Below are 22,256 nucleotides of genomic sequence, written 5' to 3'. Positions count from 1 at the left end.
CTGCTTTGTATAATTTATATTGAATGAGCAGCTTGTGTTAATATTTGAGAGAGCTGTTCTGTTATTACACTCTGTTTAACTAGGTTGAATGACAGTGAAATTGAAAGGCAGCACTTTAAAGACCAAGACACCTATTCAGATAAATCTGATAAGGAGAATGATCACGACCATGAGGAGTCTGACAACGATGGACTTGGTAAAAGTGAGGAGAGTGACAGTGACACTTCAGAAAGACAGGATGACTCTTTCATTGATCTTGAACCTTCTGATCTCATTAAGGAAACCACATACATAGAAGAAGCACATGAAGAGTTGGGCGAGGTGAGCAGAATACACAGCATTTTGCACCTAGTAGACGGATCTGAACAACTTTCTTCTCAATTACTGTACTTCCCATTAGGAAGCTTGAAATACAAGCTCCTGCAGTCACAGTACCTTTCAAATCAGGATTGTACCTTGTCCAGTTTTCCTATCCAGGTGATAGTCAAAGTGTGTCCCCATATTACTGATTTAGTAGAGATCTTAACCCTAGATAGAGCCCAGAGACCATGCTTTCTGGCTACAATCTATGTGAATCCTATTAGAGAGTCTGCTCTACAACATCCATTGACCTTAAGCAGCCTTTCATAAGACGACTGGCTATAGATGCTAGAGAGGATGCAAAGATTCACATAGGCTGCTGCTAAAGAGGAATTTCCAACCACAGATACATCTAAAAAATAGCTGACCAGGCTTTACTAATTTAGGGGTAAATGGTTTAAAAAAAAAACATACATTTTACCCCTACTTGTTATATTATGTTCTGTCTTTAAAATAAAATAAAAAATTATATAAGGCATCACAAAAACATAGCGGCAACAGTAAGGAAAATATAGATGCAATACAGACATAACTGGAGTATGTAGAGTACAGTGCATAAAGAACAGGCATATTTCCGTACCGGTTATGTTCTCCTGGAACAACGCTACTCTATCGAATCACATCATTCCAGTCATTGTTTTCATAACGAATAGGCATGTTGTGAGACAAATAGAGGTGCCCAGCAATGGTTAGAACATGAAGATTACTTTGACATGCTAGAATAGTTTTTTTGTTAGAGCTTTATTTTCACAACATTTCTTTTTTCCAAGGCTGGCGAGGCATCGCAAACAGAAACTGTGTCAGAAGAACACAAGAGTCTGATCTGGACATTACTAAAACAGGTTCGGCCAGGAATGGACTTGTCCAAAGTGGTTCTTCCTACCTTCATACTGGAGCCCCGCTCTTTCCTAGACAAGCTGTCTGACTATTATTATCATGCCGACTTTTTGTCTGAGTAAGTGTCAGCACCCTTAATTCATCATTACTATAAAATATCTCATGTGTGAACTTCTTCAAGCTACTAATAGTGTAGAAGCAAAGATACTAGACTCGGAATACAGTTTACTATTGGAGATGCACAAATGATGCTTTCAAGACTGCATATGAAAGTACAAATTTTAAGATTTTTGGTGCTGATCACAACCCAAAACGGTGCAGCCTCCACATGACTGAGGTCATACTAGCAGTGGATAGATAGCAGCGATCGGGAAGAAATTTGCAGTTGCTTGTTTCACTGGAGACTTTTCTTAGCTGCGAATGGTTAATAAACTTAGGATCTTATATTACTGGGGTAGGCAACCCCCAGCACTCCAGCTGTTGTAAAACTACAACTCCCAGCATGCATACTTGCTCTTCTTCTGTGAAGAAGTTCAGGTCTGGGTACCACAGTCGGTTTTTTATCACGCGCGTGCAAAACACATTGCACCCGCGCGATAAAAACTGAACATCGGAACGCAATCGTAGTCAAAACTGACTGCAATTGCGTACCTACTCGCGCGGGTTTGCCGCAATGCACCGGGACGCATCCGGACACGCTCGTCTGCAAGGGGCTGTAATGAAATATACATACAGTGGCGGAAATAATTATTTGACCCCTCACTGATTTTGTAAGTTTGTCCAATGACAAAGAAATAAAGTCTCAGAACAGTATCATTTCAATGGTAGGTTTATTGTAACAGTGGCAGATAGCACATCAAAAGGAAAATCGAAAAAATAACTTTAAATAAAAGATAGCAACTGATTTGCATTTCATTGAGTGAAATAAGTATTTGAACCCTCTAACAAAAAAAGACTTAATACTTGGTGGAAAAACCCTTGTTTGCAAGCACAGAGGTCAAACGTTTCTTGTAATTGATGACCAAGTTTGCGCACATTTTAGGAGGAATGTTGGTCCACTCCTCTTTGCAGATCATCTCTAAATCCCTAAGGTTTCGAGGCTGTCTCTGTGCAACTCTGAGCTTGAGCTCCCTCCATAGGTTTTCGATTGGATTAAGGTCCGGAGACTGACTAGGCCACTCCATGACCTTAATGTGCTTCTTCTTGAGCCACTCCTTTGTTGCCTTTGCTGTATGTTTTGGGTCATTGTCGTGCTGGAACACCCATCCACGACCCATTTTCAGTTTCCTGGCAGAGGGAAGGAGGTTGTCGCTCAGGATTTCACGATACATGGCTCCGTCCATTTTCCCGTTTATGCGAATAAGTTGTCCTGTGCCCTTAGCAGAAAAACACCCCCAAAGCAAAATGTTTCCACCCCCATGCTTGACGGTGGGGACGGTGTTTTGGGGGTCATAGGCAGCATTTTTCTTCCTCCAAACACAGCGAGTTGAGTTAATGCCAAAGAGCTCTATTTTGGTCTCATCAGACCACAGCACCTTCTCCCAGTCACTCTCTGAATCATTCAGGTGTTCATTGGCAAACTTCAGACGGGCCTGCACATGTGCCTTCCTGAGCAGGGGGACCTTGCGAGCCCTGCAGGATTTTAATCCATTGCGGTGTAATGTGTTTCCAATGGTTTTCTTGGTGACTGTGGTCCCTGCTAATTTGAGGTCATTAACTCCTCCCGTGTAGTTCTAGGATGCTTTTTCACCTTTCTCAGAACCATTGACACCCCACGAGGTGAGATCTTGCGTGGAGCCCCAGAGCGAGGTCGATTGATGGTCATTTTGTGCTCCTTCCATTTTTGAACAATCGCACCAACAGTTGTCACCTTCTCTCCCAGCTTCTTGCTAATGGTTTTGTAGCCCATTCCAGCCTTGTGCAGGTCTACAATTTTGTCTCTGACATCCTTGGACAGCTCTTTGGTCTTTCCCATGTTGGAGAGTTTGGAGTCTGCTTGATTGATTGATTCTGTGGACAGGTGTCTTTTATACAGGTGACTAGTTAAGACAGGTGTCCTTAATGAGGGTGACTAATTGAGTAGAAGTGTCTAACCACTCTGTGGGAGCCAGAACTCTTAATGGTTGGTAGGGGTTCAAATACTTATTTCACTCAATGAAATGCAAATCAGTTGCTATCTTTTATTTAAAAAAAATTTTTGATTTTCCTTTTGATGTGCTATCTGCCACTGTTACAATAAACCTACCATTGAAATGATACTGTTCTGAGACTTTTCATTTCTTTGTCATTGGACAAACTTACAAAATCAGTGAGGGGTCAAATAATTATTTCCGCCACTGTAGTTGCTTTGCACCTCTAAATTCCTCTTAAAATTTAGATTCATGCCTTCACTTCAGGATTTCTGATTTAGTGTTTGTACTTTTGCTAGGGCGGCTTTAGAAGAGAATGCATATAGTCGAATGAAGAAAGTCGTCAAGTGGTATCTTTCAGGATTCTACAAGAAACCAAAGGTTGGATTTTCTTTTTTGTACTTTGAATTTTTCAAACCGTTTAAAATTGATGTGTCCTTTATTTTCTCTTTAAAGGGAGCATGTCATCAGCTTTTTGAGTACTCAAATCATTGATTCGGACAGTAGGATCCCTAACCAGCCCTGCAAACATACCGCTGATTGATATCCCCTTTGCCTCATATGTCAGAGCTGCTAGCGCTGATGTCAGAAGCAACAGGGCTTCCAGTCAGCGAGCAGTAGGCATGAGATGACTGCATGACTCTCTACTATAGATATCACATTTGTATAGATCACATGCTGGTATTAAATGTATCTTTCCAATCAAAGGGAAATCTACAGAAAGTACCAGGGGCATAGTTCAATGCCATTTAACTGTAATACCATCCAAAAAATGTGTAAAGATTGCAATGCTGTGGCCGTCCTATCCATGGGTAGCAAAACGGTTGTGGTCTTGTAGTTTACTCACGTGACCGCTTTCTTTACTGTCCATAGTTGCCTCCTCTTCTGTGCAGGCGCTGGGCCTGTTCAACTACTTTCTAGTGCCTGTGAAGAAGAGGGTGCAGCCATGGACAGAAAAGAAAGGGTTTACGCTTTAAGGTAAATAATAGCTTTCTGTCTAGGGAGCCCCTCTACTCTACATTTGAGGGTGCCCTCATATTTTAAGGTGACATTGTATGAACTATTTATTTTGTCATTTATATATTTGTAAGATTATGATGTCCCCCTTTTATATGACTGAGGAATGAAGCAATTTATTTATTTATTTCCCTTTCTTTCCTTCCTTTTCTTTCTCTCTTTCTCTCTCTTTCTCTCTCTTTCTCTTTCTCTCTCTTTCTCTCTTTCTCTCTCTCTCTCTCTTTCTCTTTCTCTCTCTCTCTCTCCCTCTCTCCCCAAGCCCTCCATTAATTTATTTGCCCTTTATTGCACTCTTTTACCATCTCCAGGGAATCCCTTTTTGTGAACTGGTGAACCAAATATTCTACACAAGTCACACTATTGCTTTGTAGAGTAGAAATAATCTATCTCATGACGCTTAGTCCATGTCTTTTTTTTTTATTGTGAGAAACCATCTTGTTTGTCTTCGAAGCAGAAGACTGACGCTTCCATTTTCCATGGTTACATAGAAGAATATTATTTCAGTTTAAGAGGATGTGAGAAGGCTGTCCACTTACTATTGGCATCCATAATAGGTCATCCAGTCTATGGCGCAACGTAGACATGTAATAATCACAACAGGATCCTCATCTTTTACCTCTCTTACCTGTGTAGGGCCTGAAGAAACCATACAACCCTATTATTGGAGAAACCTTTCGCTGCTTGTGGATACATCCGAAAACCAGCAGCAAGACCTTTTACATTGCTGAGCAGGTATGTGCTGCATGTCTAACCCCACTTTGTGTGAAGCGGTGTTGTTTTTGGTGCTAATCAAGATCCCCAAACTGTAACTAACTTTGTGTAACTACTGTAGAATACTTAGGACTAACCTAATATAAAGCGTTTGTGCTAAAACCACACCTTTTAGATTCCCAGACAATCCCTTTCAAGGAAATCAGCCACCAATATTTGGCCTATATAAGTCATGCTACATGGTTTACATACCTTTTAGTATTCTTTTGTGTGTTCGCAATCGCCAGAAGATGTTTGTTCTATAGGCAAGTTAGGCACAAATGGGGTCATTTATCAAACTGGTGTAAAGTAGAACTTGCTTAGGCTACTTTCACACCTGCGTTTAGGTGCGGATCCGTCTGGTATCTGCACAGACGGATCCGCACCTATATGCAAACGCTTAGATCCGTTCAGAACTGATCCGTTTGCATTACCATGAACAAAAAAAAACTTCAAACGGATCTGTCCCCATTGACTTACATTGTAAGTCTGGACGGATCCGTTTGCCTCCGCACGGCCAGGCGGACACCCAAACGCTGCAAGCAGCGTTCAGGTGTCCGCCTGCTGAGCGGAGCGGAGGACAAACGGTGCCAGACTGATGCATTCTGAGCGGATCCGCATCCACTCAGAATGCATTAGGGCTGGACGGATCCGTTCGGGGCCGCTTGTGAGAGCTTTCAAACGGAGCTCACAAGCGGAGCCCCGAACGCTAGTGTGAAAGTAGCCTTAATTGCCCATAGCAACCCATCAGATTCCACTTTGATTTTCCAAAAGAGGCTGTCCAAAGGTGGAATCTGATGGGTTGCTATGGGCAACTAAGCCAGTTCTACTTTACACTAGTTTGATAAATGACCCCCAAAAGTGCCCACTAGAGCGTTTCCATACTTTCAAAGAGCCGAATCCTGCCTATTCAGTGAGCCCATGGCTGCCTATTCAGAGAGCCCAGTACCTCCCCTGTGCGCTCCCAACTACCTGCAATGTCACCAATGCCCTCCCCCTCTGCGCACCACCGTACATAGTAAGGACATTGGCCTCACTGTATGTACTACATGTGCACAGCACCTCTGGCCTCATCACTCTCTATCTGCCCAGTGCTCACTAACTAAACTGGCAAAATGGATTTCCCCATAATCATGTACATATAAGGAGGCAGGGAAACCAGAATCAGTTAGAAGGTTGCGGAGGAGACACTTTACAGGAAGTTTCCTAATAAAAGTACACACATTTAACATATAATAAACTGTCTTACAAAATCACTTCACATGACTGTTCCTACACCATAAAAAAGTGAAACGAGAGTTATACTTTAACCCCTTAACGCACAATGCCATAGATCTATGACATTATGAGCAAGGGCTTGTATGGAGTGGGCGGCTGCGCTGAGCATACGCGGTGGGTGCCAGCTGTATAATAAAGCAGGCTTTCGGCTGCAATCACTGGGATTGAAGAGGATGCCGAAACGAGGACGGTCATTTAACCCCTCCGATGCCAGGCTCCCTCTGCCTTCAAAGCAGAGCCCCCATAGTGAAATTGTAGGGCTCCGATCAGTTACCATGACAGCATGGGGCCTTCTGAAAGTTCTCAGAGCTGTTATGGTTAACTGCCTGTAAAGCCGAGCACAAGGCACGGCTTCATAGGCAGGCAATGGAAATACCATAGACCATAATAGTTCTCTATTATTTTTTATAGGACAAGTGATCAGAAGAGATTGCAGGTTATAGCCCTCTAAGCGGGCTATAATTTCCCAAAAATCCACACCTGAATAGTCAGTATGCGAACAACGAAGATAGAACATACATAGACACCAGTGTTTCTTTGACAAACAAAATAGTCTCTGGTCAGAGAACTGTTAAACCTAGGCCACCACCCTTTTGCTAGCCTGAAACAGTAATTCATGATTTACAAGGGACCACAGTGTTCCCTGCATGTAAGGAAAAGGGAGCACTAAATGAACCTTTGTACGGGTGTGAAAACAGCATCATAGATAGATTTGAGCTTTCTGTACACCTGTGAGTATAGCTTAGGTGGAAGTAAAGGATTGTGCATCAGTGCAGTCAGGCTATGGAGGTATGCTTTAAAGGGAACCTGTCATCACCTTTATGGAGCCCGTTCTAACGGCAGAATAAAGTAGAGACAGGTGAGTTGATTTCAGAGATCTGTCATTTAAAAGTTAAAAGTAAGTGGTTGCTGAGAACAGACATCACAATCATTGCAGACTGGGCCTGGAAAAGAGTCCCGGCCACCTGAGAAGAGTCCTGGTTATTCATGAAGTCCTGCTCTCCTGCCCACCTGCTGATGACTGACAGTCTTCTACCTAGTTTTCTCCCTTTCTGTCTAGGAGAGAACTGCCAATCATCAGCAGATGGGTGAGAGAGCAGGAGATTAGGAATAACCAGGACTCTTCTCAGGTAGATCTGACTCTTTTCCAGGCCTGGGCTGCAATGATTATGATGATGGTTCTCGGCAACCACTTACTATTAGCTCATGAGTGACACACCACTGACATCAGGATTTCTGTCACTAATGTATGCTGCCCTCAGTGAGGTGATGACAGGTTCCCTTTAATATCTTTCATCTAATTCCATTATCATAGAGTGAAGATGTATTATAATAGAAATGTACAAATACGATGCATAAAATGTTTTCATGATTATTATAAATCTCTGTTCTAGTGTAATGTAGTTATTGTCTTATTTGTATAATAGGTTTCCCATCATCCACCTGTCTCTGCCTTTTATGTCAGCAACCGAAAAGATGGATTTTGTCTTAGTGGGAGTATTCTGGCCAAATCCAAATTTTATGGTAAATATTTGGCATTCTTTTTGGTCTTCATGGAATATTCACCATTGATTTAATTTCACTGATGCTGCACTCATGAACTTTCTATAGCCGTGTAAGCCTCAGTTCTGTGCTTTCTTTCCTGAAGGTAATTCATTGTCTGCTATCCTGGAAGGAGAAGGAAGACTGACATTCCTCAACAGAGGAGAGGACTATACCATGACCATGCCATATGCCCATTGTAAAGGTAGACTGTCACACGTCCATAGTGCCTCATGTCTTTGTGTTTTGTTTGGTAGATATGCCTTTTTATATTTCTTTTATCTACATAGGCATCTTATATGGCACAATGACACTTGAGCTTGGTGGTAGTGTCACCATTACATGTGAGAAAACAGGTTACAGTGCCGTCCTCGAGTTTAAACTTAAGGTATGTATGCCCTTCTTTTGTTATGCACTGAGTGGCCTCTTTATTGGGTTTCCTATCCATTATATGCAGAGGTGTATATTTCATATATCTGACCAGAATATGGCTATTGTGAAATGAAGAGGAGCAGAATCCTTGGTGACTGATGAAGAAAACAATTCATCCAGTGTTGAGATCTAGAGCTGGTGGGTCATGTAAAGGACTTTTTCCAGTTTCCAGTAGATTGTCCGCTTTTGCTTTAACTTTTCACTGATCGACTACTGCAGCTGCTGACCTCACGGAGCTGAAAACCCCAAGTACTGACCCTGGTATGGTGAACTGCTCCGCTGAATGCTTATTGAACTAGGATTGGAGCAGAAGTAGCGCTGTGCATAGTGTGCTCAACACTTCAAACACCTGGATCGGCAATGCAGGATTCAATGTCTCCAGATAATAGGGCACTTGTAAAATAAACTGCCTAGCTTAATGGGTTACAACTGCAGCCTTTCACAGTACAGTAGCTGTGTGCTCACTTGAAGAAGGGATGCAAGACTGTGGAACAGACTGAGAAAACTTCCCGGTATCGGCAACATCAGTGACCTGTTCATTCACAAGTACGGTGGGGCATGCTGTGCGCCACATTTTCTTGTGTCTATGAACAACCGAGCTGCTGCTTGTATATTAGATATACCTAATAAATGGGCCACTGAGTGCAAATGTGCTGTGGAAGTGCACTCTTGTGTTTCTTTTAATTCCTTTATTTATGTTGAGTCCATCTGCTTTATTCCCGCGGCCGATAATAAAATAATAAAACCGTAAAAGGACTACAAGGTACGTTTTGTTTGCTGTGCAGGTATACAGTTCATACTGGCAGATTTTTCAAGGAAACCTGCAGAGCTTATGAAAAGAGTTAAACTGGATATACATGGCAGTAATGCTTAGATGAACTGCTCGTTCTGCAAATGTCATCCTATAGCTCATTTGGCTTTCCTGGAATTGATGAGGACACCATCAATTATTTTTGCTCTACATGCATGCTATATACCTGCTTGCTGTAGTCTTCCTATTATTGCTGACTGTATGTTTATATACTCTATCCTCCCAGACGATACTATATCGATTTTTTTAAGTTATTTTTTGTACTTGGAAAAACAGTAACAAAGATTCATTACCCCCACTGCAGAGGGTGTGGAGGGTGTTTTATCTAATTTTTTTGTAATATAGGAAACCATATACCACTGTTTTCTAATGTACATGAGTTTAAATACTGCTGACATATCTATCTTATGCCACTGAAGTAGACTGTGTCTCTTCATAGTGAAATTAAGTAGCTCAATGATGTTTCCCATGTAGTGATTCCATGTTCTGAGAAGGACTAAGCATGGCGTTAGTCATATGACCTCTTGTATTCAGTTAGCAATAGGGCTATATGACAGTGCTTGTTCTCATGACTCTTTTTACTTACACCATGGACCATACTTCTGTGTATTTACCCGGCACTAGGGATGAGCGAACTTGTGTTTTCAAGTTCGGTGTACAAGGTTCGGGTCATCTAAGAATTCCATTATGGATTCCGCTCCCACGGACCATAAGTTATGGTCCGTGTGAGCGGTATCCATAATGGAATTTTTAGATAACCCGAACCTTGTACGCCAAACTTGAAAACACAAGTTCACTCAGCACATATCCTATGCCATATACCCTTCCTGCTATCTAAATGCTGGGGGGTTGTGTGACCAGCACTATGTTTAGCCCATAGGAGCACTGTGTAGGAGACAGCCATAGCCTATACAGTTCTTATGCAGAGATGAGGACTTGAGTGAGCAGTATTTTGAATAGAGGTATAGATAAGATGTCTATGACAAGTTAAAGAAGTGAATGGAGCAGTGGACTGACATATGCACTACCACTCCATTCAGAGTAGAGTGGACTTGGAGACCCCTCGTTCTCAGGATCACAGGGGGTCCCACCGGTGGTAGTCCCCACATTCCAATATTTGTCATCCATCCTTTGGATGGCTGAAAAATAGTTTTCATAAGATAACCCCTTTATAACAGAGGGTGCAGAGTTGTGATGTGCTGTCCACCACTTTGACTTAACTTAAAAGTGTGGAGCTTGAGGAAGAGAACCCCTAGTCATGTTTTTCCCGCAATCTGCGTTGGCAACTTTTTCAGTAGACCACTATCTCTTCAGTTGAATATCAGAGACCACAGATGTGTTCTATGTGCATCTATGGGCTAACTAGTCTAAACATGGTATCAGTCAGTTGACCGTAATTCCTATGAAAAGAACATGTGGATGGAGATTGGAGGAACATCCATTTCCCTGGGACTGTGCAACAGACTGGCATTACCCTACACTGGCTCTGCAGCTACGGTCCTAACTGCCCATAGGCATCTTTATAGATTCTTATGACAGTAACACTCCTGTATGTTAAAAATGGCATTTTTTTAAATAGAACAGTGTTATATCCATTTGTAGATCCATATCCATAACCTGAGGATTCATGTACCCTGACGCTCAACAGGAAGCAGAGACATGTGTCATCATATATTACTGCTAACCGAGTATGATAAGCAGCAGATGTAGGATGAGGAAAAACATGCTCATATATAGTAGGCTCCTCATCCTCGCTAATTCCCATGTGAGCTTTGCTTAAAGACATCTGTAGCACTCAGTGACAGGATGAATATGATGCAGGTTTTAGCATCATATACCAAGTAACTGTGTGAAGTGTGCTAGAAAACGGCAGAGGTCTGTCCATGCATGGCACAATGGATTGAGAATGGACTCACGAGCAAGTACTAAGCAAATCCAGTCCCGTTGGCTCAGATGCCTAAAGTAATGTCTGTATTGTATGTTCAACAGGGTGCTTGCTATGATATTCACTGCCTTTATGTTACCTTGCAGCCGTTTCTTGGAAATGATGATAGTGTTAATCAAATATCAGGGAAAATTAAACTGGGAAAGGAGGTCCTGGCAACTCTGGAAGGTCACTGGGTAAGTGACAGAATAAATAATAATCTATGTACGGTAATTTATGTCACATTAGGCAGATGCTATTTATCATGCATATATCATAACACATACAGTTTCTTTGGATTTCACTTCACACCTAAGCCCTTTGATATGAGAGCTATGGCGGCTTCTGACTGCCGTATTTACCGCTTCTGAAGCCTCCAGCAAACAGCTGATTTTGCCTGGTGAAGATGGCTCCTGTTATAAATTTCCTGAGCTGCAGGATGGTCTGCGATACTGTTAGCTGTCCTCATGCACTTGACTGTATCTGTTTTGTGGTAAACCGCAGATCCAGAAAACACGGATCCTGGCCATGTGAATGCCGCTATATTTTTTTTTTACCACTGTAGTAAATGTCCTATCCTTGTCTGCAAAATGGACACGAACAGGACATGGTCTCTCCTTTTTTTGTGGGGTCACAGAACAGACATACGGATGCGGACAGCATACTGTGTGCTGTTTGCATCTTTTGCGGCCCCGTTGAAGTGAATGGATCTGCATCCAATCCGGATCAGATGCAGACTGAAAATACAGCCATGTGCATAGGGCTTAAAGCAGTGACACGTCGCCTTCATTCTCAGGATCTGTAGGAGTGTCGGAAGTTAGACTCTCACATTCATCAAGTGATGGCACATTCTAGAAATATGTGATAAGTTTCTTCCAGAAGCAGCATTACTCTCATTAATGGGCTTTTCCTGCTATTGTAGCCGAGACCAATTCTCTTGATCTTGTATACTTACATGTGCCACTTTATGTGTACGTTACCTTCTAGGACAGTGAAGTCTATATTCATGATAAGAAGACAGATGTGTATGAGACCTTCTGGAACCCTACACATGAGATTAGGCAGCGCAGATTGACCCGTTGTACAGTTCTGCGTGATGAGCAGGGAGAATTTGAATCTGAAAGGTAATTTCTCTTGATGCCATTGTCCTTTATGTGAATGTAAGTTCTGATCAGCTAATGACTGAAATCTGTAAGACGTGAGCTCAGTAAAGTTGTAATTTCAGACAGCAATGGCACTAATTATTTAAAAAAAAATAAAACAAAACAAAATCCGTCAGTTTTCACACTGGCCCCTAAGCCTAAAAATTTGTCAAGACTTCCCGTTCTGTGCAGATAATTTTTTAGTATTCATCTCATCATCCTCACTCAGGATTACAGTGAAATCAAGAGGAACCAGAGCTTCCTTTCACCACTCCTGACATGCCTGTTTTAATAGCTTCATACATTCCCCATGTAATAACAATTCTGGAACGTCTATTCTTATGTCTGTATGTTGTACCATTCCTTTATTATTTCCACTAGAAGTTATGAATGAATTGCTAGCAGTCTGCAGTAAGGGTACAGAGGGGTGGTAACCAGTTAGGGGGGGGGGGGGGTACCTGCACAAACTCACTCTATCCAATCAATGTTGCCATTTTCAGACTGTGCAGGTACACCCCCCCCCCCCCCCCAACTGGTTACCACCCCTCTGTACCATAACTGCAGACTGCTGGTAATCCATTCATAACTTCTAGTAGAACTAACAGAGGAATGGTACAACATGGAGCCATAAGAATAGATGTTCCAGAATTATTACATGGGGAATGCATGAAACTATTAAAACAGGCATGTCAGGAGTGGTGACAGGTCCTCTTTAAAGTTCCATATTACTTTATTCTTTCTTCATATTAAAGATTACAGCAGTAGTTCTTCCAACCTACGCTTTTCGAGCTTTATACAAGCTCTTGTTCATGGTATAACACTGGAATATATAACTGCTATTTAAAACAAAAATGAGACTACATGCTAGCTTCGGATCCTCCCCCAGTGCAGGATACCTGTCAGGTATGGAGAAGAAGTGCATAAAAAATCCAAAATAGATTAGAGGAATGGCTATAGCAAATCTGTTTTATAATTAAGTCGTATAGGGAATCTGGTGTTCAGACACAAAATCCAGAACGCCTCCCTGTTAAATGTTTTTTTTTTATTAGGATTGCTTCCTCTATAAGGTTTATGCTACCATAGAAGTGAAACAACTTTAGAGAACCTTCATGCATTTCAGTGAAATGCCGTGTGGCACCTGAAGCTCCCCTCCCTTTTTTTCTTATATAAGAAATGGTTCAGCTATTCAAACTTTCATATTTCTGGTAGTACACCCTACATAATATTTTTTCTTTTACATGTGACGCAATCTATTTTGTATATAACATGATCAGAATTATCACATAAAGTTAATAAACAAAATGTCCAGCCAGGGTGGATTTGATTTAAATCAAACTGATTTCAATCAAAATTTAAATCACTAGTCAGTAAGGCTTGATTTAAATCATAGTTTTCTACATAAAGATTAATTCTTGCTGATTTAACTTATAATATGCAAGTAGATGAAGATTTAAACAACTTTTTATATTAGTTTGATTAGGTTGATTCTGCATTCATAGGTTTGTAGAAGTTAGGATTAAGGTATTTTTCTCAACTCTGTTCATATGATAACATTTTTGCTGTGAAGAAGAGGCATGTGATCTCTGCTGAGTCAAATTCAGTTTTGAGAACTGCAAAAGTAAACCAAGCATCTGTGATATCTTTTAGGCAGAGAAACTGCCCAATAATCTTACAAAAACCTCTGGAAGAGCATGACATTGTGAATGGATTCATGGAATTTATTTACCAAAAAAATAAACACATACAGCCTTATTCTACATAATTAAAATCTTTATTTCATGATGGAATAACCTTTGGATGGTAATATATTTTCCTCAAAAAGCCTTTTATATAGAAAAAAAAAATTAGATTTAAATTTAAAAAAATCTGCTTTTTTTAAAAAAAATCATTGATTTTTATCCACCCTGTGTCCAGCTCACCATGTATCCTATATCCTCCGTGCACGGAACGAACCAGGTAAGGCTACTTTCACACCTGCGTTTAGGTGCGGATCCGTCTGGTATCTGCACAGACGGATCCGCACTTATAATACAAACGCTTGTATCATTGGTAAGTCAAACTGATCCGTCCTGACTTACATTGAAAGTCAATGGGGGACGGATCAGTTTACAATTGCACCATATTGTGTAAATATAAACGGATCCGTCCCCATTGACTTACATTGTAAGTCAGGACGGATCCGTTTTCTCTCCGCATCGCCAGGCAGACACCAAAACGCTGCAAGCAGCGTTTTGGTGTCCGCCTTCAGAGCGGAATGGAGCCAAATTGATGCATTCTAAACGGATCCTTATCCATTAAACGGATCCATTTTGGGCCGCTTGTGAGAGCCCTGAAACGGATCTCACAGGCGGACCCTGAAACGGCAGTGTGAAAGTAGCCTTAGTTCTCAAGATATAAACAGCAGAAAAAAGTGCTGGAATTTTTTTCTGCTGTTTATATTTTCAGAATTATCACAATTATCACAATTATCCTCATTTGCATTAGGGAAAAAACTAGTTTTGGTAGCATAAGCACATACACCTCATTTAGGCCTTTCACATTTGAAAAATACTTTTTGGCTAAATCACACTCTGCCTCTACCTGAATATCCTGACTGTACCACATACTACAAAATATGATCGCAAAAGGGATTGGAAGGGGAAAAGATGAAGATCGCCTCTCACCAAGCCATGTATAAATTGGGTGAGAACTTTTTCTTTACATGATTTCGATGACCATTCACTGATAGGTGATGCTCACAGCTTATATACTCCCCCTACCTGCACAGTGACCTTTGCACAGGTCATAAAGCATGTATAGAAAACTCTCTCATAGAAGACTGTTGTGTCTATGGCCAGTGTGGTTGCTGTAAACGATATCTTGAAATGCTGTTAACAATGGCATAGGCAAGATGGCCGGCCACCATAATGCTGTATAGAAAATAGTATAAAACATCTATATTTAGAAAATAAAAAACTGTTTATAAATAAGAATATGTGCCACTATCTCGTTTTAATTGGCAGGAAAAAAGAATAGGTGGCGCATTCCCTTTTAAATGTGCTCCTGTTCTGTCAAATACACAAAGTGGACGGTGCCTTCATATTGTAGCCGTAGTTGCTTATCAGTGTCCTTCTCTCTTTCAGGCTCTGGCAGCATGTTACAAGGGCAATCAATAACAAAGATCAGACAGAAGCCACTCAGGAGAAGTTTGTTTTAGAGGAAGCTCAGAGGAAAGCCGCCAAAGAGAGGAAGACAAAGGGAGAGGAGTGGACCTGCCATCTCTTTGAACAGGAGCCAATCTCTGGAGACTGGCAATACAAATATGCGGAGTAAGTTCACTTTAGATTTGAAATAAGCCTGTTATTTATAGCTTTCATTGTTGGGTCTCTGACTGTATCACCTTCATGTCACTAGTCTACAGCGATTTTGTGAATCGTGGCAACAAGTCATCAATTTGACCACAATGTTTCAATCCGCTTTAGTTCAATACGCTTCAGTTCCTTTTCATGACCTGAAACATAAAGTCAGAAGGTGACTGAAAGATGTTATGTCCCATTTGGTGGATATTTTAGTTTGTTTCTCTGGTGTAGTTAAAGCATATCTGAAAAATCTGCCATAAAAAAATTATGCGAGTAATGTCGGTATGCATCACTATTTTTGCGGAATAGACATATGGATGTGGAAAGCACAAACAAAACATGTCTTGTACTTGGCTGCAAAATGCAGACCACGGACCCGTTGAAGTCGGTGGGTCCACAAAAAAAATGCAGATGCAACATGGACAGTATCCGTATGCAAATTACATACAGTCATGTGCATGAGGCCTTAAAGGCAATGTACACCTTTAGGGGCAATTATTTTTTTAGCGATCAAATTTTTCCCCCATTTTGGGATAAAAATCATGTTTTCAATTGGTCTTTATTAAAAATATTCAGCTGTTCTGTCACAAAGGGTTAACTGTCTAGCTGTTTGAAATTTCACATTGTGCCGGTCATCTAATAAACCTGATCTCTAAATTACTAATAGCTCAAAAACACTTACTTAAAGAGGACCTTTCACCGATCCTGACATTGTGAACTAAGTATACAGACATGGAGAGCGGCCCCCGGGGATCTCACTTCACTTACTATTATCCCCCGGCGCCGCTCCGTTCTCCCGCTATGCCCTCCGGTATCTTCGGTCACTAAGTTATAGTAGGCGGAGATTCCAGTCCCTAAGTTATGGTAGGCGGAGTCTGCCCTTGTTCTGCTGTAGCGCTGGCCAATCGCAGCGCAGAGCTCACAGCCTGGGAGGTTCTTTTGTGTGAAAGTAGCCGAAATCCAGTGATTTTTTTTATAAATTTTTTTTTTTACATGTGAATGTACCTAACATTTTGTATTATTAGAACAGGCGATCCACTTTCTCAATAGGCAGAGCAGCCCACCACATGGTTTCCCCTTAACCACCCTACCTCCTAGTAGTCACATCATCACCTGGCTCGCCCCCCGCGGTGCTCCCTCTGCAGCACTATTACTTGCAGCTGTATGGTGCTTTCTGTATTAGTCTATGCTGAGACTGATGGAAGAGTAGCTGGAGCAGGACCTCCACTGTTCATTTTGGCAAGTAGAGATGGCATTGGATGCTTTTGCCAGGGCTCATTTTTCAGTTGACATGATGACAAGGTTTATCTAGCCCTGTATAGAATTTATACTGTCTGCCTCTTCCTGTTTTTGGAATGTTACGGTCATTATTACTAGTTGTACTGATCTATTTTAAAATAATCCCTATTTTCTGAATTTCTTATAGTACCCGACCATGGGACCCCCTTAACGACCTGGTTCAGTTTGAAAAAGATGGTGCCGTCCAGACAAAAGTCAGGCATAGGACTCCAATGGTACGTTCGGGGAGTGTAATTAGTCTCAATAACCAAGGGGCAAAGCGGGACAAATGCAATTATCAGGTAGGTTTGGAGACAAAATAATGGCTTTCCTCTCGCCTCTGTCCTGTCAAGATCCAGGACGCATGTGCATAATGGAAGCTTAAAAGTACTAACCTCAAGCTATGAGGCTGAGAAATGTCCGTATGTGCTTCTTTGGCCACAGGGAGGGCTTCATATATTAAGACAGCAAGAAAATATGTCACCAGAGCCACAATCAAGGCGAGGAGTCAGTGTCACATTGGCCTCCAAATGCAATTATTCTTATAACAGTGAATATCTACATATTTAAAATCACACTCACCATGTGCTGTTTTCTATCTTTAATAACGACTAACAATCTAAGCTGCATGATTGGTCTTTTTCACAAAAAATATGTTTGATACACATGAAATATATACATATTGGGATGCATGAAGTTTTGTACAGGCAGTCTAGGCATTAGTCTGATCATAACCTTCCTTTTCATCTTCTCGAAGATGCCGGGATGTTGGAGTTGCCTCTTTAGTTTCACATTCATATGTAAGAGTAAAAGAGGTGGATGTTTCTAGCATCCAGGATGAGTAGGACTTTATTACTTGGTCATGTAGTCTGAATGTTCCTTAGATTGCACTTGTCCATGTACAATTCTGTGTGTTGCAGGTTTGTGTTCCAAAGCTGAAACACAAATCAAATGGGCAGCAGAAGAAAGGAGAAAGCGGGTGCTCCTCTCCAGAGCTGGATAATCAGGACTCCTCTGGCAGTGAAGGTGAGATTTCAGGAGTGAAACCCACAACTGTTACTGCAGAAAGTAGTGTACTATGGATAACGGGAGGGTGAATATTGACATAAGACCAATCTTTAGAGACGCTTATATGGCTGGAACATGATTTAATGTGAAGCTGGTTGTCTCACTTCACCACGTGGCATTTATTATGTAGAGAAAGTTAATACAAGGCACCTACTAATGTATTGTGATTGTCCATATTGCTTCCTTTGCTGGCTGGATTCTATTTTCCATCACATTATACACTGCTTGTTTGCATGGTTACGACCACCCTACAATCCATCAGAGGTGGCCTGCTTCCACACTGTAAGAAAAAGCACTAGCCTATGTGCGCTCCCACGGTCCCGGACACCAGAAAGGCGGGTGCTTTTCCCTATTGTGTGAAAGCACAACCGTCACTGATGGATTACAGGGTGGTCGTAACCCCTCGATACAAGCAGTGTATAATGTGATGGAAAAAATGAATCCAGCCCGCAAAGGAAGCAATATGGATAATAACAATACATTAGTAAGTGCCTTGTATTAACGTCCTCTACTTAATAAATTGTGTTTGCTGAAGTGAGACAACCCATTTAACGCCTAAGATGTGTTAAGTTGTAATATCACACTGAGACTAAAACATAAAACCTATATTTAGAATGTATTATTACTTTAGCATGGTTGACATTTGTAGATCTAAACAATGTATATAATGGCCTTTAGGAACCCCACCTATTGGGCTAACAGGGGTACCTTGGAACCTATTCCACAAGGTGAGGTGGCTGCATCCAGTCATGGACTTGAATACAAGCTAGCCCGGCTATTTCTGTAACTCCACTAGACCTCAAAGGAGAGAATTGGTGTAAGCCCCAGAAGAGGTGAAGGACCTGAATGGAGAGATTTCTTCTCTCAATATGTGGGGTCCCAGAGGCACAACACCCACCTAAGACATTTATAGCATATCCAGCCAAAGTGCGTTGTACTTGTACACACAAAGTGCATACTAAGAGTGCGTTGTATTTGTTCTTCCAGCACATGTTTTGACTCACAGCAGTAGAAGCAGAAAGAAGGGGACAGATCATGGAGAACTACAAAGTGCCATAGAATCCATCAAGAAAACACAAGAAGAAATCAACAGGTGATTGTATCTCCTTGCACATTGCATACTGTGTTTTCAGCTTCATAGCAATTTTAAATTGAACGACGGCCTCTATGTACAGCATGGACACTTTGCAAAGTACATATCCTCCAAGCTAATCCTGCCTAATTCCACACTGTACTTTTATCCCAAAAAACTGAAGGCTTTGTAGGCTTAATAGTTCCTCTCACAGTTGATATTGATCAGCTTAAGAGGTTGTCAGATGGATTTAAAATGTGATTTAATGAACTTTTACATACATTTGGGGTGGCCCACTTTAGTCCTTGTTGAGTGGTCCTGGAAGATGAGCTTCTGCTGTGATTTTCAAATACAGGCTATGGTGGCACAGAGCTTCCCCCCCTTCCCTGTGTTGGTGATGGGATGAAGTAGCTGGCTGTTTGGCTCAATGCATTAGTTAAGGCAGCCCCTGTTCTGTCATGGCTAATACAGAGAAGTGGTCTAGCCTAACTAATGAACTTAGCCAAAAAGCCAGCCCCTTTATCACGTCGCCGACGCACAGGGAGAGGAGGACGTTTGTCTGAATATGATAGCTTGCAGCAGAAGCATGGGAGTGAAATCAGCTATCCATAACATTTTAAGTATATTAGTAAGTTTCATTAATTAACCCTTTCTGTCTTCGGACAAAACTCCTCAATATTCCTTGTAAAGAGATTCACACTTTGAAATTGCTTTTTCGTACCCATGTTCTCCGTGGATTGGACACAGAAACTAAGTGGAACGTGATCACTTACTAGTGTAACACTTCATCCCATGGAGCAGAATATGCATGTGATTTAATGGTATTCTGAGTTTAGCCTAATTAAATCGAAAACCTTCTATTAAAAAGATATCTGGACAAAAAGTACTTTTGTACAGTATTTTATCATTTTTGCTTCTTTAGTGTATTTATCATATATAAATGTACATTTTTCTTGCAGTTGTATTGTGTTTTGCTCATTATAACTTCCACCCTCTTGTTGTGTCTTGTAGGAACATCATCGCTCTCCGTAATCGTGTAACTACAAATGCCTCACACTCAGAAAGTAGTTTTCTTCAGCAAAGAGACTATTGTATTATTATCTTCCTGATTTTTCTTCAGATTGCCATTAACTATTTGTTCAAGTAGAAGAAAGTGACTCGCATAGGTGTCGAGTCTGGAACTTTCGCTGTTGGATTGGGACCACTTTTTGCCTGCCTGGCATTTCAGTGCTTTTTATGCCCGCCACGATGAAGGTCAGATGATTTGGGCTTTTAGGTGCAATATTATTCATCTTCTTAAACTAGTGGCCCTCGACTCTGGAGTCTTGTACAGCTTGTCACATCTGTCCACATCAGCAGTAGAACAAGTATGAAAGTGCCCGCACTATATACCTAGCTGTCTTATTGTATTCGCAGTGGGGATAATTTGTGTTTTACATCACACCATTCGGTAAAGTCCAAGTTACACGTGTGTATGAGCACATTTGTAAGTATGTTGCTTGCTGTCATGTGCAGGTTTTTACATCGATATTGAACTACAGATTGCTTGAACATTCTGACTTGAAATTACAGCCTGGAAAACAAAGGTCTTGGTAAATAAGGTCTATGGCAAATATCACTGCTGCACCAAATATGTTTAAATCGCACACAATTTTTGGTGTGCTTTTTAAACCAAAGCCAAAAGTGGATTCCAAAGGAATGGGGAAATTCAAAGAATAGACTTCTGCTTTTAGCTTAGTCCACTTTTGTCATTGGCTCAAAAGACCTGGATCAAAAACTGTTCCTGAAACCACATCAAAAGCTGTATGTGTGTACTCGGTCTTAAGAAGACTATCTACCTAATGCAGCAAAGCCATCAGAGCCAAGTATGCTGTCTCAATCACACAACCAGGTTAAGGATGCGTGGGTAATATTGATGAAGTATTCCACCAGGCAAGCCCCACCAGGTCAATTTACTGCATTTCAAGGCCAGCTTGCTTCAATGAGCTGTAGCTACATTTGGCTGCAAGGGACTCTACTATTGATTTACATTGGTTATATAGCCAGAAATGTAATTTATTAAGTATTTAGTAATACATCTTCATATTTTTCAACTCATATTTTTTAGTCTTTGCAGTGTATGAAAAAATCAGTAAATGCTGCTGATGGATCTTATTATTCTTACTATGGCTTATGTGATACCCTATGTGACATCCTGGCTCATTACTACATATATACTAGATGTTTATTAAGCCCTTGTGGACCAGGGCTGGTCCACATACATCTCTGCAGAGATAGAGATGAGCGGCCTGTCAGAGGAGACATCCAGACGCCCCTTCCAAACCTGCCTTCCTGAACACTGGCTACATGGCTTTCAGTGACTGCCATGTATCCATTGATCAGAAAGTAGCAGTGGCAGGTACTGCTCCAGTCTTAGTGATCACTGGATAGCTTCTCTAAAATAGATCAGATCAAGAACTAGAATCTAATTATGGCCCATCTCTGGAGCCTGCATTTCCGATGGAATTGGGGCTAATAAGTTAGTGCCGGTTACAGGGGAAATCAGGATTTTTAAAAAAAAATGAATGTACTGTTAAAATGTCCCCCAGTAGTCTCAATGACATTATAGGGGATACAGACTATTGCGTAAAGACCAAATAAAAAAATAAAATAAAAAACCTTAGCCCTAGTGTGCTCCAGTAAGCCCCATCCCGGACAACCCCAAATTATGCATCTCCTATATTAAAAAGACTATAAGAAAAAGGGGGATGCAATTAAGTGTATTTTAGTGGCATCTTTGTGTTAGAAGAATGTAAAGAAAGGCCAAATTTGCTTTATTTTTTACATTTTCCTCTGATAATGCAGAAGAAAACCATAGCACAGACATACTAAATGGGAAGGAAAGACACAAAAATTATTTTAATAACCAAATGAGAAAAACTTTCAAACAGAAAATCTATGGCTGTTCATTAACAGGAAGGAAAGGCCTGGTCTTAACCGGTTTATTTCACACACGTCCGATATTTGAGTTCCATATACTTGCAGTTTGCATTGTGCCAATGAGTCAGAATGGTAACCACCATCAGTTTACTCCCCATTCACCACAGTTCAACCTTAAAGTAAATAACAATGAGGGTGAGTTCATACCACCGCTATAAATTTCTATTGTTCTGCTCTGTTAGAGGAGCAAAACAAAGAAAATAACAGAATTGCCGTATTCCAGACATAACTGAGAAGAACGGAACTGAAAAGACTCCATTAACTAGTGGAGACCCTTCTGTTTTTGTTTTTTTTACCAG

The 22,256-nt window shown here is 41.1% G+C and overlaps 1 protein-coding gene across 13 annotated transcripts in view; it reads left to right on the top strand.

Annotated features, from left to right (window-relative positions):
• The window catches only part of OSBPL8 (oxysterol binding protein like 8), a 243,922-nt gene extending 222,395 nt beyond the window's left edge, over positions 1 to 21,527 (top strand). For 10 of the 13 annotated variants that reach the window (XM_040410150.1, XM_040410132.1, XM_040410142.1 and 7 more), the window contains 14 exons: positions 84 to 321; positions 1,131 to 1,315; positions 3,626 to 3,707; positions 4,977 to 5,075; positions 7,799 to 7,895; positions 8,020 to 8,118; positions 8,204 to 8,301; positions 11,188 to 11,277; positions 12,068 to 12,204; positions 15,345 to 15,530; positions 16,987 to 17,140; positions 17,759 to 17,864; positions 18,894 to 18,999; positions 19,990 to 21,527. In XM_040410150.1, coding sequence (XP_040266084.1) covers positions 84 to 321; positions 1,131 to 1,315; positions 3,626 to 3,707; positions 4,977 to 5,075; positions 7,799 to 7,895; positions 8,020 to 8,118; positions 8,204 to 8,301; positions 11,188 to 11,277; positions 12,068 to 12,204; positions 15,345 to 15,530; positions 16,987 to 17,140; positions 17,759 to 17,864; positions 18,894 to 18,999; positions 19,990 to 20,125 — 1,813 coding nt within the window. In that variant the 3' untranslated portion in view covers positions 20,126 to 21,527. The remainder of the gene's footprint in view (positions 1 to 83; positions 322 to 1,130; positions 1,316 to 3,625; positions 3,708 to 4,976; positions 5,076 to 7,798; positions 7,896 to 8,019; positions 8,119 to 8,203; positions 8,302 to 11,187; positions 11,278 to 12,067; positions 12,205 to 15,344; positions 15,531 to 16,986; positions 17,141 to 17,758; positions 17,865 to 18,893; positions 19,000 to 19,989) is intronic. The other 3 variants (XM_040410159.1, XM_040410227.1, XM_040410235.1) reach the window with 1 other exon arrangement.
• The last annotated feature ends 729 nt before the right edge of the window (positions 21,528 to 22,256 follow it).

This window comes from Bufo bufo, chromosome 1 (genome assembly GCF_905171765.1).
Source record: "Bufo bufo chromosome 1, aBufBuf1.1, whole genome shotgun sequence".
NCBI lineage: Eukaryota > Metazoa > Chordata > Amphibia > Anura > Bufonidae > Bufo > Bufo bufo.
This window is presented reverse-complemented; position numbering and strand designations above follow the sequence as displayed.